At 38.2% G+C, this 17,385-nt stretch overlaps 1 protein-coding gene across 23 annotated transcripts in view; it reads right to left on the reverse strand.

The window, feature by feature from the left end:
- SGIP1 (SH3GL interacting endocytic adaptor 1) overlaps positions 1 to 17,385 on the reverse strand; it is a 222,204-nt gene that overhangs the window by 13,251 nt on the left and 191,568 nt on the right. For all 23 annotated transcript variants that reach the window (XM_049698175.1, XM_033407538.2, XM_049698214.1 and 20 more), the window contains 3 exons: positions 13,815 to 13,926; positions 5,131 to 5,286; positions 685 to 817 (listed from right to left, as the gene is read on the reverse strand). In XM_049698175.1, coding sequence (XP_049554132.1) covers positions 685 to 817; positions 5,131 to 5,286; positions 13,815 to 13,926 — 401 coding nt within the window. The remainder of the gene's footprint in view (positions 1 to 684; positions 818 to 5,130; positions 5,287 to 13,814; positions 13,927 to 17,385) is intronic.

A 17,385-nucleotide genomic window follows, 5' to 3' on the forward strand; every position in this document is an offset into this window, starting at 1 on the left:
TTTATAACCTCCCTGGTGATTGTAAAGTACACTCATGTTTGAGATGCACTGATTTCTATTAAAGTACAACTTTCAAAAGAGATCAAATGGCTAGGAATCAGTGGGATACTCAAGCTCTATAGAATCCTGGTTTGCAACAGGCTTATTTATTAAATCAGTAATATTTTGGGGTAAAGGGAAATCCTAAATACAAAAAGAAAGTTCTCATAACCTGTAATGTGTTGTACCAAATATTCTCATTAAATTATTTCTTAACATAAGTTTCATCAGAATTTATTTCATAGACTATCACATTATGAAAAAACACCAAATTACTTACATTTAATCATTTAAAGTAAGAGATTTTAGTACGGTAATATTCTTAACAAAGTTACAGTGAACTATTTTGTCAATATTTGTAATCTTAATTGATGTAGTTTTCTGAAAATTCATTTTTTGGCATGTTTCCCTAAATTTGAATGAAATTTTTTACTTGCAGGTTTCAACTAATAAGAATATGTATGAATGTTCTTGACACTATATAGCCTCCAAATAGTCTTTTAAGGTTTCTATTTTCTTATAAATTGTAGCTTTTAAATAATATTGAAAGAAATGTTACTTTGTCTACTTTTATTTAATGTTAGGTATGTTAGAATATACATTTGTAATGTGAAAGAGACACCTTGACCATATAAATAGGCTTACCTGATATTTAAGCATATCCACGTTATAATATGTAGCCTGGGGCTTTTGTTCCGACACTTTCTTTAGATGAATCATCAAATTTGGCATGTTTACCCAGAATTCCTTGGTATTGGCATCATTTTGGGTATTATCACTATTCAATTGGGAAGAAAAAATGATTGAGTAGCATTTTGTAACAAACATAAACCACACAAAAAAGCATCTTCGCAAATTGTCATCTGATTTCTATCTCCATCTTTGACAATTTGTAGAGATTATATTATTGACAATAGTATAGTTTTAGTATAATTGCAGTCCTGAATGGTATTATGTTAATAGATTAATACCCATAGGGAGGCATTATTGTATTGCTATAAATCTGTGATTTATACCCAGTAATATTACCCAGTAATATTAACCAATCATGATGATAACTGGTTGCTTTAAACACTGAATTATTTATTAACCCAAATTTAATAGCCCTTTCTACATCGCCACCATTTCCTATGAATTAGTCGGTTAATGCAATCAAGGAGCTGAGTACATTGATTATCTTTTGAATTTACTTGAAGAGTAGGGTCTCAGAAATTACTTAGTAAATATTTGTAAGCAAACATTTGTAAACAAATGTGTAAACAAATATCTGTAAACACGGTCTTTATCTCCAACTGAGGAGAAAAGGGTGATACTAAAATTATCATGCTCCTTTTTTAGCATTCACAACAGTTCCTCTAAGAGTATTTAAATCATAAAAAGTCACCTCACTTATAAGATGATCCTGGAATTTAAATGATAATAACCATGGTAATTACACTAGAGAGTGCAGTCTTGGTGAATTAAGGAGTTTTGTATTCCTATGAGGGTCATCAGTGTTACTCTGCGGCCTCTCCACAGGCCACTCCCCTCATGTCTTGTGAAAATGTTTGTCTCAATGGCAAAAAGAATCAGGCTAGAGTGTGAAAAGCATCTGCTCACTTCTCACATGATGAAAAAACTGGGGCCCAAGTGGCTCAGTAACTTACTGACATTTCACTTTCAGAATATCCTATGTAATACAATAATAGTAGCTAGAAGTTTTTGAGCCTCTATTATGTGCTAGGCACTCTGTTAGATACATTATAAACTATATCATTAAAATCTAGCCTGCAAAAGAAGAATTATCTTCCTTTTTAAAAATAAGCATATGTTATAAAAAGAGAAAATTAGAGGTCACAGAGACAGAAGGGTGTGATACAGTGATAAAGGCAGGTCGAAAGTAAGTTCCTATGGTTCAGCCTCCAGAAGCCAAACATATCAAGAGCTGAGTCAAAAAAAACATCAGGGCCTTGAAACTGCTTCTGGTCAGTTAGGAACGAGTGGTCTCAGCAGGACCCCTGTGGTTCTGTTGTGCCTGCTATAGGTTGTTGAGGACAGAGAAAACCCTGTGCCTCTGGGCAGGAGGAAGTGAACGGAAAAGACTCCTGGCCCCTCGTCCCTGCCCCTGGCCCAGCTAAGCTAAGGATACTGATAAGTGTTGACTAAACTGTTATTATCTAAAACATCCAAGTTACCCAGAGCCTCCAGAGTGGTAGCTACACAAGGAGGCTGGAGCTAAGAACAATAGAGGTTCAGCAAAATTAAGTAATTTACTTAAGGTTGAACAGTCAATAAGTAAGAGAGTCAAGATTCCAGCCCAGGTCAGTCTTACTGCAGGTCATACTTTCCCACTATACCAAAAGAGGTGTGGAATTAATATCCAGCAACATTTTACTAATTTGCGCTAAGTAAATCCAAATAACTGAGAAAATCCCAATTATATGTTTAATAACAAAATAAGCTAAGTCATATGTCTATGATAATTCCTCAGAGAACTTGCTTTAACAAACAGTCAAGAAAGGTTTGTCAATCAAAAGCTTGCACAGAGATGCAATTCTTGAATACTCATAAAGCCTTGAGAATTCTTCAGACTCAACTGGTTTAGCGATTGTTCCTGAACATCCTTTGTAAGCCAATCCCTTTCATAAGGGAAAAGTAGAAGTAAATTTCAATTTGGTCCCTGTCACAGGGATTGCAAACCCAAATGTCTCCAGGGGCCAAGCTGCTAACCTAAATAAGTCTTTCAGTAAGGATAAGTGAGAAGATTGGCTGGGTGTAAGATAACAGATGAAGAAAGGCTTGAACAGCATTTGAGAATAATGCTTGGTTCCATGACCTTTTGAAAAGTAGGGGTGGCAGCAGGGGTGGTGGAGTGGAGCTACATACCAAAACCAAATAGTCTCTAGGACTGATGGGTCACCAATCACAGCCCTGACACAATCGTCAAATACTTAGAGTTAATAAAGTCCAAATTAATAAGAATTTTTTTTGTTTTTGCTTTTGTTTTGTTTAAAAAACAACTTAAGGGTCCATATAATGTTTTGTCACACAAAACATTCTCAGACTGATATTTAGTTCAATTCATAAGACTGATATATTAATATAAGTATAAAACTCTGACACATATGCCTAAGAACTTGGCAACATAACTGCCTAAAAGTGCAACAAAAGCTATAACTATCACACCAGTGATATTTACAGACAAACTGGTGAGATGGTGGCACGTAATTCCTAATTTCAGATGGAGGAACCTAGAAAAATAAAATTAACTCGCTGTGAGGCTCACTGTGAACATCAAAAACACGGAAGGAAACTGAAATAAGAAGTTCCCAATTTCCAATCTTGATCATTTCACATTTATTTTTCATTTAAAGGGTGAGCATTTCTTTTGTATTTTTAAGCCTGGAATCAAGTTTGCCAATTAAACCATTGCAAGGACCAAAGAGAAGGAGGTGATCTTGGTCATCACCTGAAACACCTGTGACTGTATTTTCATCACAGGAGCGAAAGAGTCTCATTCGGGCAAGAGAAAGAGAGTGACTGTATTGGTCCTCAGATTCCAAATAACCTTTAGTTATTTCTACATAAATATCCAGCTTGACAAAATTCTCTAAGTTATAGCTGAATTGTTCATTCATTCAACAAAGACTACTCAGGTCCTTATTAGGCATAGTGGAAGGTACTGAGGATACGGTGGTGAACCAATAGATGTGTTCTATTCCCTCATGGATTTTACAGTCTAGTGGGGGAGATGGATGGATGAAGAAAACAAATACATATGTAATTATTAGTTTTAGTAAGTGTGACAAAGGGAAGAATAGGGAAGATTGAGAGAGAATAACAAGGCGATGTGATTTAGTGTGGGAATGGGGAAGAGAGTGGGGAGGTCAGGGGAGGCTGGGTGGAGCTGAGATCTGAAGGATGAGTAAGAGTCCGGTGAAGAAGGGTGGAAATCCTGTTGGAGGCAGAGGAAACAAGCATACAAAGTCTTGATGTGGGAAAGGACTCAGCAGTTCCCAAGACTGGCAGGTCTGGCTGGAGCTACAAGGATTCTGAGGAGGATGGTGGGAGATGAGGACAGACAGACAGGCAAGAGTGGATGACTCAGGGTCTTGAAGGCAATGGCAACAAGTTTGGATTCTGGTACAGATGCAATGGGAAGCCATCAGAGGACTACGAGCGAGGATAACCTGATTTACCTCAAAAAAAGGTCATCTGGTTATTGTGTGTAAGAGTGGGGCAAGACTGGATGCAGGGAGGGAAAGAGGAAAGCAGTTGCTGTGGTCCAGGGAAATGACAGTCATCATTTGGATAGAAGAAGTGATGATAACAGGGAAAAAGTGGCCATTTTAGAAAGAGAATTTTGGATGGAATATCAGGACATATTGATGGAAAAAACTGTCAAGAATGACTTTTTTTGTCTCATCCATTGTCAATAATTAACTTGTAGAGTGGATCATTTTTTAGTAGCATGTATATATGTGTGTGTTGTGTGAATGTGCATGTGCGTATATATATATATATATATATATATATATGATAAAGACATCAAATTCAGATTTAATAGGAAATGTGAAGAAGTGTATTTATGTAAACAAATTCACATAAGCTTCTTTGATGCCATACATGTAAAGTTCCAGCAAAACAATCATCATTACAGTACAATGAAATTACATGTTTAACAAAGAGATTTTCAAGCTTATATGAAGAGTAGCTCACAGTTCAGATATCATTTGATTTTAGAAGATGCTAATACAACCAATGGACTTTATTCCTTTTATTGGGCTCATTTTCCACCATCCTCATCCATTGTCTACCAGTGATAAGCAAAACAGACAATGACTAAATTGTCACTAATGCAGATTTCATTACTCTAAATGTCTCTTTAGCCACTTGAGATAGTTGGCCATTAAAATACATATATGCACACACACACAATCACCCACCAACAATTTTTACAGCTGGTAAAAGTTCTGGGATTGAATCTATAAATATATCTGAGTAGCGGTAATTTCCGTACAGTGTATCTCTCTCGCTAAAGTACATCCCTCATCTAAGAATAAGGTGCTAAGCCACACACATCTCTAAAAAATTTGTGCAAAATATATTTACCAGCAGAGAAGTTGGGGATTTGGCAGGACGTGTTCTAACCTGCTGAAATTTGTCACCCGAAAAGTCAGGGCAGCTGGCGATGGGTTGTTGGCAAAGTGTCTGGTGATGCCGGCAGGAAAGGACAACACCATTTCTCCAGTAATCTTCACGATACATCTGGCATATCACAACACGTGAGAGGAAAGAGAGGAAACCTAGGTCAACATGTGAATCAAAGCAGTTGTGAAAAGCAAAGATTTCTGTAACAATATGACACAGCAGAAGAGAGGAAAAGTAAGCTCTTACAATATCTAAACAACTGAGGACTCAAAGGTTTATTTTAACACGTCTCCAAAAAAGGTGGCTATTTTGTTGAAGGTGTTTTTGCACCATTAGAAGAAAAATGCAGCTTTTTTCTTTCTGTAGAAAAGTCTGTATGTTCACCTCACAAACAGAATCATTTATTCTGGTGATTCTCTCTCTTTGACTGCTGAATTGATGGCAGCATATTTGACGCTACTAAATTGCACAAGGTTATCACACTATTCACTGGGACTTATTTTAGTTCTCTGAGTAATGTGATTGATGCCTTGAGTGTGTTCTTTTATGGACGCATGGGGTAAACTTCCTGCTTCCCACTTAATTAGATCTTTATTCCATTAACTTGTCTATCTGGTTGAAATTATAAAATCAGTCATATATATAAGTTAACACAGTTGGATGATAATTTGGAAGGAATAATAATCCTTTCTAAAAAAGGGCTTTATTGAAGTATAGTCGATATATAATAACTGGTGCTTATTTATAGTATAAATTTCCATCATTTTTGACATAATCTACATCTATGAAACCATCACACAATCAAGATAATCAAGATATCCAACGTCCCTAAGAGTCTCCCCCTGTGTTTTTGTTTTCCTCTCTCCTGCCCTTCTCCATCCTTTCCCTCTATGTGCCTTGGTAATTACTAATATATTTTCTGACATTACATATTAGTTTGGACTTTCTAAAATTTTAGATAAACAGAATTGTAAGGTGTGTGATTTTTTTTTTTGGTCTGATTTTTTCCACTCGGCATAATTATTCTGAGATTCACCCATGTAGTGTGTGAATCAATAGCTCATGTCTTTTTATTGCTGGGTGGAATATGGATATACCACAGGTTCGTTTTGAAAATTCATTCACTTGTTGAAGAACATTTGGATTCTTTCTGTCTTTTGCCTATTACAAATAAAGCTGTGATAAATATGCGTGTACAAGCCTGTGTATGGGCACATGCTCTTATTTCTCTTGGATAAATATATGACTGGATCACATGATAGGTGTACCTTTAACTTTTTAAGAAACTGCCAAACTGTTTTGTGAAGTGGAAAATACAGCTGAGCGTGAGAGTTTCAGTTCCTCTCCATCCTCACCAACATTTGGTAGGATCTGTCTTTTTATTTGTCATTCTCATAGGTGAGTAACAGTATATTTCTGTTTTTTTTTTTTTTTTTTTGCGGTACGCGGGCCTCTCACTGTTGCGGCCTCTCCCGTTGTGGAGCACAGGCTCCGGACGCGCAGGCTCAGCGGCCATGGCTCACAGGCCCAACCACTCCGCAGCATGTGGGATCCTCCCGGACCGGGGCACGAACCCGCGTCCCCTGCATCGGCAGGCGGACTCTCAACCACTGTGCCACCAGGGAAGCCCTCATTGTTGTTTTAATCTGCATTTCCCTAATGGCTAAGGATCTTAGCACCTTTTCACGTGCTTATTTGTCATCAGTTATTTACTCAGGTGAAGTGTCTGCTCAGATTTTCTGCCAGTTTTTAAAACTGAGTTTTCTGTTCTCTTATTAATTTGGTTTTTTTTTTTTTTTGGTACATTCTGGATGTAAGTAATTTATCAAATACATGCTTTGCAAAGATTTTTTTTCCCAGTCGGTGACTTGTTTTTTTTTTTTTTTTTCTTTCTCTTAAGAGTAATTTGAAGGGCAGAAATTTTAAATTCATCAATTTATTCTTTTATGGGTTGTAGCTAATCACTTTACTCTTTTGGAGTCTTATCTGAGAAATCTTTGCTAAATCCAAGGTCACAAACATTTCACCTATGTTTTATTCTAGAAATTTTTAATTTTTAGTTTTACATTTAGCTTTATGATCTATTTTTGGTTAATTTCTGTATATTTTCTGTGCGGTATGCGTCCAAGTTCATTTTTTAGTGTGTGGATATGGGTATCTAAATGTTCTATCACCATCTGTTGAATTTATCCACTTGGTAATTTTGTTGAAATTCAGTTGTCCATATATGTGTGGGCCTATTTCTAAATTCTCTATTCGGTTCCATTGACCTATTTTGTCCGTCTTTACACCAATCTCACACTGTCTTGATTGCTGTAGCTTTAAAGTTATTCTGAGATCAAGTAGTATTAGTCTACCAACTTTGCTCTCTTTCAAAATAGTTTTGGCTATTTTAAGTTCTTTGTATTTCCACATGAAACTTAGGATCACTGTGTCAATTTCCACATAAAATCAGTGGAGTTCCAATTCACCCTTTACTGTCTGCTCTGAGAGAATTAGTATTGCGCCGTTAATATATTTTTTCTTTGCCAACATAACAGGCACTATCTTACTTTTTGTCAGTAGAGGGCACTAGATAGACATTGCAGGAAGAAGAGACGTTCCCCTTCCTGGTTCCAGTGCGCTTGCTAGGCAGTCCTCTGCAGTACTCAAGGCTTTTCTAGAGCTAGACTCCTGCAGTGCAGGAGGCACGTGGCACCCAAGAGTGTGGGTACTGCAACCCGTGTGGCTTTGCTAGTGCCCAGTGACACTGGCAGCTTCCACAGCCTCTGGCTCCTGAGGTACGTGTGGCTGGGCTGTCCCAGTGCCCAGCTCTTTTAATGCAGATGGGGTCCCTGGTTCCAGGCTCCTATCATATGCACACCTTCTCCATAGCCAGCTTCTGCAGTGCACGGTGGTCTGCGGTACCCACGGGCCATTAGCTTCCTCGGGCACCCTCCTCAGCCAGTTTTGCAGTGGAGTGTGCCTCAGTGAGACACCTCCCACGAACACCTGTGAGTCTGCTGGGCTCTCCCTATGCCATGGCCTGGAAACTCTCCAGGAAGTCAGTTAGGGAAATCATAATCTCACCTCTCAGGGGTCACTGTCCTTCACCTGAGGTCCTGTGTCTTGCAAATCATTGTTTCATATATTTTGTCTGTTTCTGCAGTGTTTTCAGGTAGAAGGGTAAATTGGTCCCTGTTATTCCACCTTAACCAGAAGCAGAAATCTCAAAAAGATTTTTCTTCTTTGGGAAATGGTAAATATTTAAAATGAGTGAACTTCTTTATAACTTTCCTGTACATCTGGATAATTGACCCTTGTACCATTTCTGCAACTTTAAGTTCAGGACTGTACTTTCTAGGGAAATTGAGGTTAATAAATGAAAATTTCGCTCACACTTGAATATAGGAAACTCTATTTGCCCCATAGTCACCTTCTATGCTGTGTAATTGTGATTGATGAGGCACAGTGGCTCAGCTGAGATGGTCCTTGGCACACATTCAAAACAGCTTGTGTGAAGAACTGCTATAGCCTTGTATGTGTAAGGCTGGGTTTGGGGTAGAGGTGGAGGGCAGGTGAGCTTCCTAAAGTTGCCATGTGCCCCTCCTCCCACTCAGATAATATCATCCCTAACTCTGAACTGCTCTGAATGAGAATTCTGGTTTCTGGAAGTTTGCCCCTCCATCTCTGCTGCAGAATATTGCTGAGCTCTCAGTTTGGTGCCAACTCTGCTATCTTCCTTCTCTATCTTTCAGACCCATAAGGCTTGCTTGATTTACTGGTGATGCATTGGTGCTAAGCTTGGACTTCCCCTTAAGCTGAGTCTACTCTTTATGTTTTTCAATATGTGGGCAAGAAAAATTTTATTTGACGACTCTAGAAGAAAATAATAACTACTCAGAGCACTTGTTAAACTAGACTTCAGCACCTACCATCACTCAGTCCACTGTTAGCAGTGGTTGCTCAAATGTTTTTTTAATTGGTAAGGAATCAGCTCAGTTTCTTTTCCAGGTTGCTCAAAATGAGCTCTAAGTGGTGTCTTGGTGGAGGATAAAGTTTCTCTTTTGAAAGAAAGTCAGCAAGGGGAGGAGGTGGAATTTATTAAGTCAATAAACATTTATGGACGCCTAACTATGTAAGCTGGGGTTGTTTGTTTTTGTTGTGAGTGGGGAGGCAATTAAAAAATGAGCAAAAGACATATATACACTAATATGTATAAAATAGATAACTAATAAGAACCTACTGTATAAAAAATAAATAAAATAAAATTCAAAAAAAATGAGCAAAAGAGCCCCTGCCTTCAAAGGGCTTACAGTGTCAGATGGACTATGAGAGAAGTAGTCAGTATAAGCCAATAGGTGAAGCACCCAGGCTCGTCAGTTACATTACATTTCTTTCTCTTTTTTTTTTGCGGTATGCGGGCCTCTCACTGTTGTGGCCTCTCCTGTTGTGGAGCACAGGCTCCGGACGCGCCGGCTCAGCGGTCATGGCTCACGAGCCCAGCCGCTCCGCGGCATGTGGGATCTTCCCGGACCGGGGCACGAACCCGTGTCCCCTGCATCAGCAGGCAGACTCTCAACCACTGAGCCACCAGGGAAGCCCAAGGACAGATTAAAAAAAAAAAAAACTGCTTTGTAGTTTCTTGCACATATTTACTACTGTGAAGGCAAGTACTGTGTCTTAGGTTCTGGGAAGGCAAAGGTATAAAACACAGAACCCAGTGCAGAGTAGGAACTCAATAAAGTATTTTAAAAATAAATTCATACATTTAACAATTATATATTGGCTGCCTAATCAGTGTACCAGGCATTGTGTAATGCACTAGAATGGGCAGTGAGAAACAGGACAAATGTGGTCTTGAGCAAACTTCTACTTTAAGCAGGGAGATATACACTTGAATAACTAATTGAAATATGGTGATAAGGGAAGGATAGACTATAACTGAGAAGCCTAAGGTTTTCTTGGGAATTAGAGAATTCGTTCCTAGCACAAGAGTTGTTCAAATAGGAGCTAATAACGGGAAATATGTTTCCCCCAGGTGGCAGCAAAGTCAAGGAGTTCTCTGCCTTTGAGCTACTGAGAAAGACTCAGATGCCAGAATACCAGTAGTAGATTTTTGTTTCCAGCGTATGGTCTGAAAACAAATGGGGAAGTCTTTGATACAGGATGAGAGAGAACCACAGGCAAAGCAAAGCCACGTGCGTTTTCTGCATCATTTCTCTATGTGGCGCTGTGTTTGGCTTTATCCTCCTCCCCACCTCTCCCCATGATGGAACTTTTGAACTTGAGTTGTTTCTTTGAAAGTGAATAACAAAGGAACAGCAATTAAAGTGATTCACTGCTTGGAGATGAAATTAAATTTAGAAGAATGTCACTTCATGATCTGTTCATAAATTTCAGATCTCATAATTTCAGTGAAATATACTAAATCTCCCATCTACCAATATACAGTATACACTACAGCTACTTACGGCAATATAATTGAAAAAAGACTCAATATGTGCAGTCATCCACAGATCAAAGGCTCAGTTAATTTGGAAGGGCATAGGAAAAGCACTAGTATTAATTTGGCTCAAGTACCACATCACTGGAATGCTAAAGTCATGGACACCAGGCTCACTGGTATAGACCTCCGCAGACACTTGTCAGAGTGTGCTGGGGAAACCAAAACAAGATGAAGGACCCAGCTTGTATAGGGACAGGTTCGCAGGTGACTGGGTAGGCTGCTATACCACTTCTTGGGATTTAAAAAAGATTATTATTAAGGACTTCTTAACTCCCATTGCCCCATATCTACACCTCTCCTATAGTGGACTTTGCATTATATTTATGTACAAGTTTTATTTTCCATATCAATTGTCTTCACCACCAATATATCCCTGTCTAGCACAATGGCAGCCACATAATAGACATTCTGTAAATGTTAAGTGAGTAATTCAACTCAACTTGTTCAGCAAATATGCACTGGGTTCTCCATGCCAGGCCCTGTTTTAGGTACTGAGGATATAACAATGAACGAAATACTTAAAGTCCCAGCTCTCATGAAGCTTACACTCTAGTGGGGGAAGGGACAGACAGTGGACACTGAAAACATGGAACATGTTAATTAGCATGTTCATTAACTAGAAAACAGGAAGTATGTTAACTACGAGGGAAGAGAAAGTGAAGTAGGGAGAAAGGAAGTGTTGACAGCGGAGAGGGCAGGAGAATTGCTATTTTACATAGAAGGTCTCTGATAAATCTGCTGAAGAATCATGAAGGAAGTGAGGGGGTAAGTCACTCAGATAGTTGCGAGAAGATTTCACTAAGGCGGAAGGAGCAACAAATGCAAAGACCCTGAGGTGCAGGTGGGGTTGGGCTGATGAAAGAAAAACAGCCATGAAGCCAGAGTGGCTAGAGGGGAGTGATTAAGGACGAGGGTGACGGAGGCAAGATCAGAGCGGTGGCAACTGGGATGAGTCGTGAAGGACAAATCTTATAGACCATTATGAAGCATTTGGCTTTAACTTTGAACAAGTTAGGAAGATTTTGAGCTGAGGAGTGACATGTTACATTGAAAATAGATTTCAGGGGGAACCAGAAGTGGAAGTACCCCTACTACAATTGGATCTCTCTGAATAAATGAATGAATAAATGAATGAATGAAAGACAATTAGTAAGCAGACAAAAAAGCATTCATTCTCGTGTGATCCTTAGTGTTTTTCATTCCATTATAGACACCTCTCCACATTTTCGACTACTCATTTTTTTTAGGGTGTGTTTCTACCTGCAATTCAGGGAAGCCTGAGCTTTCTAAGGTCTAGGTCAGTCAGTAATAAGTAGTCTTTAAAACTGGTGTGACAGAAAGTCATGCAAATTCTTTACTCAAAGAAGGGTCTACAGAAGAAAGATGTATGTATGTATACAAAGTCTGTATACAACCTAAGCTAATGATGCTTACTTTTCTCTAACAGTTCAAATGCATATTCTGTATGAGGAGCTTTTAGTTGCTGTTGATGCATGGTCATGGCAAATGATCTTTCTGCTCTGAAGATGAAAAAGAAGAGATGTGGGAGAAACCAGAACGCTATAGCCTGAATGCTTGTGTTCTCCCAAAATTTATGTATTTAAACCTAATCCCTGATGTGATGATATTTGGGACGTGATTAGGTTATGAGGATAGGGCACTCAAGAATGAGATTAGTGCCTTTATAAAAGAGACCCACAAAGTTCCTTAGCTCTTTCCAGTATGTAAGATTCCGATGAACCAGGAAGCTGGCTCTCATCAGATACCGAATCTGCCGGGGCCTTGGTTTTGGACTTTCCAGCCTCCAGAATTTTGAGAAACAAATTTCTGTTATTTATAAGCCACCTAGTCTGTTATAGCAGAGCAAATGAACCAAGACACCAGCGTCCACAGTATTTGTTTCTCTGCAAAACTCTGGGCCCAGAATAAAACCTAAATGCTGTTTAAAAGGATATTTAGGGAGATTGCTAGATCTCAGTGGCTAGAACGGAGTGCAGTTACTAATTATATTAGTTTTCCAGCATAATGTTGTTAGATTTAGACTTAAAAAGAAAAAAGGCTAGTGTTTCTGAAATGTAAAGAGGGTTAACAATTAGTCATATAGATTTTCACTTAAAATAGAGTTCCAAGTTCTAATTATACTTATCACTATTTCAAAAATTTTTATAAAACAGTCTAGTGTTCTATATGCACATTTAATTTTTTCTCTTATCTTTATTTCCATGGCTACTAAGCTCTAGTCCCTGCAAGTAAAAAATAAAAAGCAATTCTTTCCTCACCTAGGTTTGTCCTTTGTTTATACATCAGATTCAGACCTGGAATTGTATTAGTGACACACTTGAAAACCAGTTTGACTTAGGTGTTTAGTCTTCAGTGTAGACTAATAATCGCCCTTAACTTTTTTTTGAATCTGAACCCCTTTGTGAAATTGATGAACACTGTAGAGTGTCTATGGACAAATGTGCATGTGCACACACACATTAGATATGAAATATAATTTCAGGGGATCCATAGACTTCCTGAACCCCATCCATGGGACACCTTATAGAGAAGCATGTACATTCAGGTAAAGCCCATTGTCAAGTTGTACTGATATAAGTGTAATCAGGCTCACGTAAATAGAGAGTGGTACATTTTTACCTAAAATTTTTACTTTGCTGTGATTATTTTTTTGGCTAGTTTTTCCTTACTTAACAAGGGTAACACATAACTTGTCCTCTTACATATCTGCATGTTATGGAAAGGTGGTTTTATTCCAGGTTCTCATTCCAATGCACCATTGTTTCAGTTTATATGTGGGTGACTCCCACCCAGGAAAGACTAAGACAATAAAGACATGATCTAGACATTTCCTTTTGTGAGATAATACATTTTCTCATTGCTGATGGAGTTGGTTGGGTTTTCTGTAACCTGCAACCAAAACTGAATCAGAGATTTCTGTATTAGATTAGATTACTGGACCTTTTGGCATATTTTTTTTAAAAAGCAGTGAATTAATATTCCTCATCAAATTAATTCTAGGTATGCCACCTGTTACTGTTGACTGGATTTTTTTTTTTTTTTGGTTTAGGATATGGAATGAAATAATTATATGTAGGGTGTCCCCACTGAATTGGATAGAGTTTGGAGAATACAATGGACCAAGCCCCAGGCTTACTTGCTCGGATCTGCTCCTTTGAAGTAGGCATTGACCGTTTCTGTAAATGCTGCTGCAACAGGGAGGGTGTCCTGGGCTCCCATGGTTAGGGGGCTGGGTCCCCTGGAAGAACCTGCATGAAATGAAAAATCTTCATTTAATATGGATCGGAGCCATCTTGGTACATGTGGAACTAAAAGCCCATTACAGGATTAGAGGATGAAATCTAATTACTGAAAAAAAGCGCAATGTGCTAAGAGCCATAACTGTATATTCAACATAGAGCTCAAGTATTTAAAAGGAAATATTTGGCTGGTTCACAGACAAACACACTCGAAATTAATACAACGATGTATTTTACTACAGAAAAAAATCCAAGCAGAAGAATAAAGTCATAGGGGGTTTCAATGTTTTACATAAAGCATAAGGCAGTATTTGCATGACAGTTTGTACAGCAGGTAGTTGGTAAGAAAATTATTAGCTTCCTATTTAAGCCTTCACCTTATACAATTGCTCACACACTCAAAACTGTTTGCATTTCTTCATTTTAAAGAGACAAACAGCCATGGAGCACAGTGTTACACATTGTCCTTCTCTGGGGTGTTTCCATTTCAAAAAGTCCAATTACCCTCAGATCAAGAAGGCTCAAGTGTACATGTCCCCAAACATACACAACCCAAACGTCCACCTTGACTTAGCACAAACACATCAATGCATCAATTCATATTATTAAAAATAACAGTTTACTGACCATCTACTACATACCAGGCACTACACTGGATACCTTACAAGAATTACCACATTCAAGACCCACATCAGCCCTGTGGGATAGGCATTATTATTCCCATTTTACAGAAAGAAAACTGAAGCTCAAAGAGCTAAGTGACTTGCCCAAGGTACAGTTAGTTAAGTGGCAAAACTAAAATTCATACCTAGGTTTGCCAGCTTATAAGGCTCATGATTTTCCCTATGCTGTTTTTACCGTATTGTTTGTCTAAATGAAACATTTTCCTGTATGTTTTTGATACAACTTGAGGTTTCCAAAAGGAGCGAAGTTTAGGACTGTTGTCTTCATTAACAATCTCTAGACATGGTACTGAAGAGTCAAGTTTTATTAGGACGAAGTATTTAATTATGTCACACATTCACTGCTTCTCCTTCTTATCACACAAAACACATTTACTCTTCTCCACCTCATCACAGACGACGCGTTATGCTTTTTATCTTTTACCTTTAGTAACTTTCATACTCTTCTCTGATTATGAAAAGATCTACCTTTGTATATTTCCCTCCTCAATAAAGTTTTCCTTGATAATTCTAGTTCATCCTAGCGTCTACATTTTCTATCTTCCCTTGTCTTTCAATATCTTGGATGTAGTAATGGATCACCAACAAACATTGGCTTATTAGCTGCTATGTATCAGGCATTACGGTAGGTGCCGGGGATTCAGAGATAATTAAACATAATCTTTGTCCTCAGGAAATAGGTTTTTGTTGCTTACGAGCCACGCCTCAAGTGGTTTTTTGTTACAGCAGTCAGAATGGACTGAGACACGCAGTCTGGCCCAGATCTATCCTTCCTCACCTCTTCTCTCTCTTTCCAACAACGCTATACCCTAGCTGTGTTCACCTCTGGGCACTACAGTCCTTACTGTGGGTTTAATCAATAATGCCAGAGAAGGAAAAAACATCAAGATTTTACAAAGAACCCTTTTACCTTAAAGGATCCACAGTTTACAATTCCAATTTCTTCACATCCCTATACATTGCAATTAATATGCCATCTTCTATTTTACTTTTTTCATTTATTACACAATTTTCCTTATTGCTATCTGGTCTACATATCATTTCCATGAGTATATATTATTCTACAAAAATTCTCCAAATGTTGGGTCATTTCTAGGTAGAAATTATTCTAAATCCATCTTCGTATAAATTGGTCTTTTTCTTTTAATTATTTTTTTAAGATATAGTTTTATTACTACAAAGTGGGATGACCCAACCATAAGGCAGATAAATTTTTGATTGCTAAGAATGCCAGATTATTTTATCTTATTTTTAAAAATAAATTTATTTATTTTATTTATTTATTTTTGGCTGTGTTGGGTCTTCGTTGTTGCATGCGGGCTTTCTCTAGTTGTGGTGAGCAGGGCTATTTCTTTGTTGCGGTGCGCGGGCTTCTCATTGCAGTGGCTTCTCTTGTTGCGGAGCACGGGCTCTAGAGCGCAGGCTTAGTAGTTGTGGTACATGGGCTTAGTTGCTCCGTGGCATGTGGGATCTTCCCAGACCAGGGATCGAACCTGTGTCCCCTGCTTTGGCAGGCAGACTCTTAACCACCACGCCACCAGGGAAGTCCCCCAGAATATTTTACGTAAAGATTATACTTAGTGAAAATGCTATTAGTAATAAATGAATGCTTCTGTTCCCCTGCAGTACCTTAGAGAGTCTTTGTTACTATGATTATTGGAAAACTGGGCTAAAACCAGGAGAGTGTCTAAGATGCTGAGAAATTCAAACATTATGGCCTAAGGTGACTAAGAGGGGCCTCAAAACTATTTTCAAATATCTGAAATAATATTACCAGACAGTGACTCTAGGGACCAGAATTCATGGCCATGGATCTGCAAATTAATAGCTTTGTGACCTCGGGCAAATGAATTATCTTTAGGTTTTCTCAACCATAAAATGAAGGCAATAGATCACATCATCCCTGTGTGTTAGGATTCTATAGTTTTAAGTTGTTTATAAGAATTTAAGGAGTTTTAAACAGTAGGAACAATTTTCTCACACAGAAATAAGCTGCTTTGAAAACTGTATCCCTTCACTGGTGGTTTTAGTGAACCTGCCAAATATTTACTGGGTCTCTACTATGTGTAAGATAGTGGTGGGAACACAGATACGTAAACTTTCAGGAAATAAGATACAAACATATAGGAAACCCAGTAACAATATCATATACAAACAAGAGCTTAAGACAATAGCTCAAGTGACAGCACTATGAGTTTTTTTCACTACAAGATTAATTGTCCAATGAGCAGAACAGGAAATTCTGCTCCTTGATTTAATAAAAAGAAGCTCAGACTCTGGTGTCACATAGACTTGTGTGTGAATCCCAACGCCTCCACTTACAATCTGCTGTGACCAGGAGCAAGCTATTTAATCTGTCTGTGACTCAGTTTCATCTTTAAAATAAAATATCAATAGATAGTAATATCTATATTAAAGGTTTGTGGTGGACATCAAATGGGATATCCTTAGCGTGGTATATACTTGAACGAACAACTTCTTCTTGTTTTTGTTGCTGTTATTTTGTCAGGGTGACTTTTACTAAGGTTGTTGAATTAGAGTTGGTTCTTTGAATTTGAATAGTTATTGAGGTAGAGAATGAAGGGAGGTACCACAAATGGTACTCCTCACTGAGCAAGGAGATAGACCAACATTTTCAGGTTCCTTCCAACCCCAAATTTCTTTTATCATAAGAGCAATGAATTCTATCATGCATGTTTAATTTTTTGTGTATTACATGGGTGGCTCTCATATCTATTCAAGTCACTTGATATAATGCTTGGACTCATAGGAGATGAAAGTTGGT

Source organism: Orcinus orca, chromosome 1, assembly GCF_937001465.1.
Source record: "Orcinus orca chromosome 1, mOrcOrc1.1, whole genome shotgun sequence".
NCBI classification, from domain to species: domain Eukaryota; kingdom Metazoa; phylum Chordata; class Mammalia; order Artiodactyla; family Delphinidae; genus Orcinus; species Orcinus orca.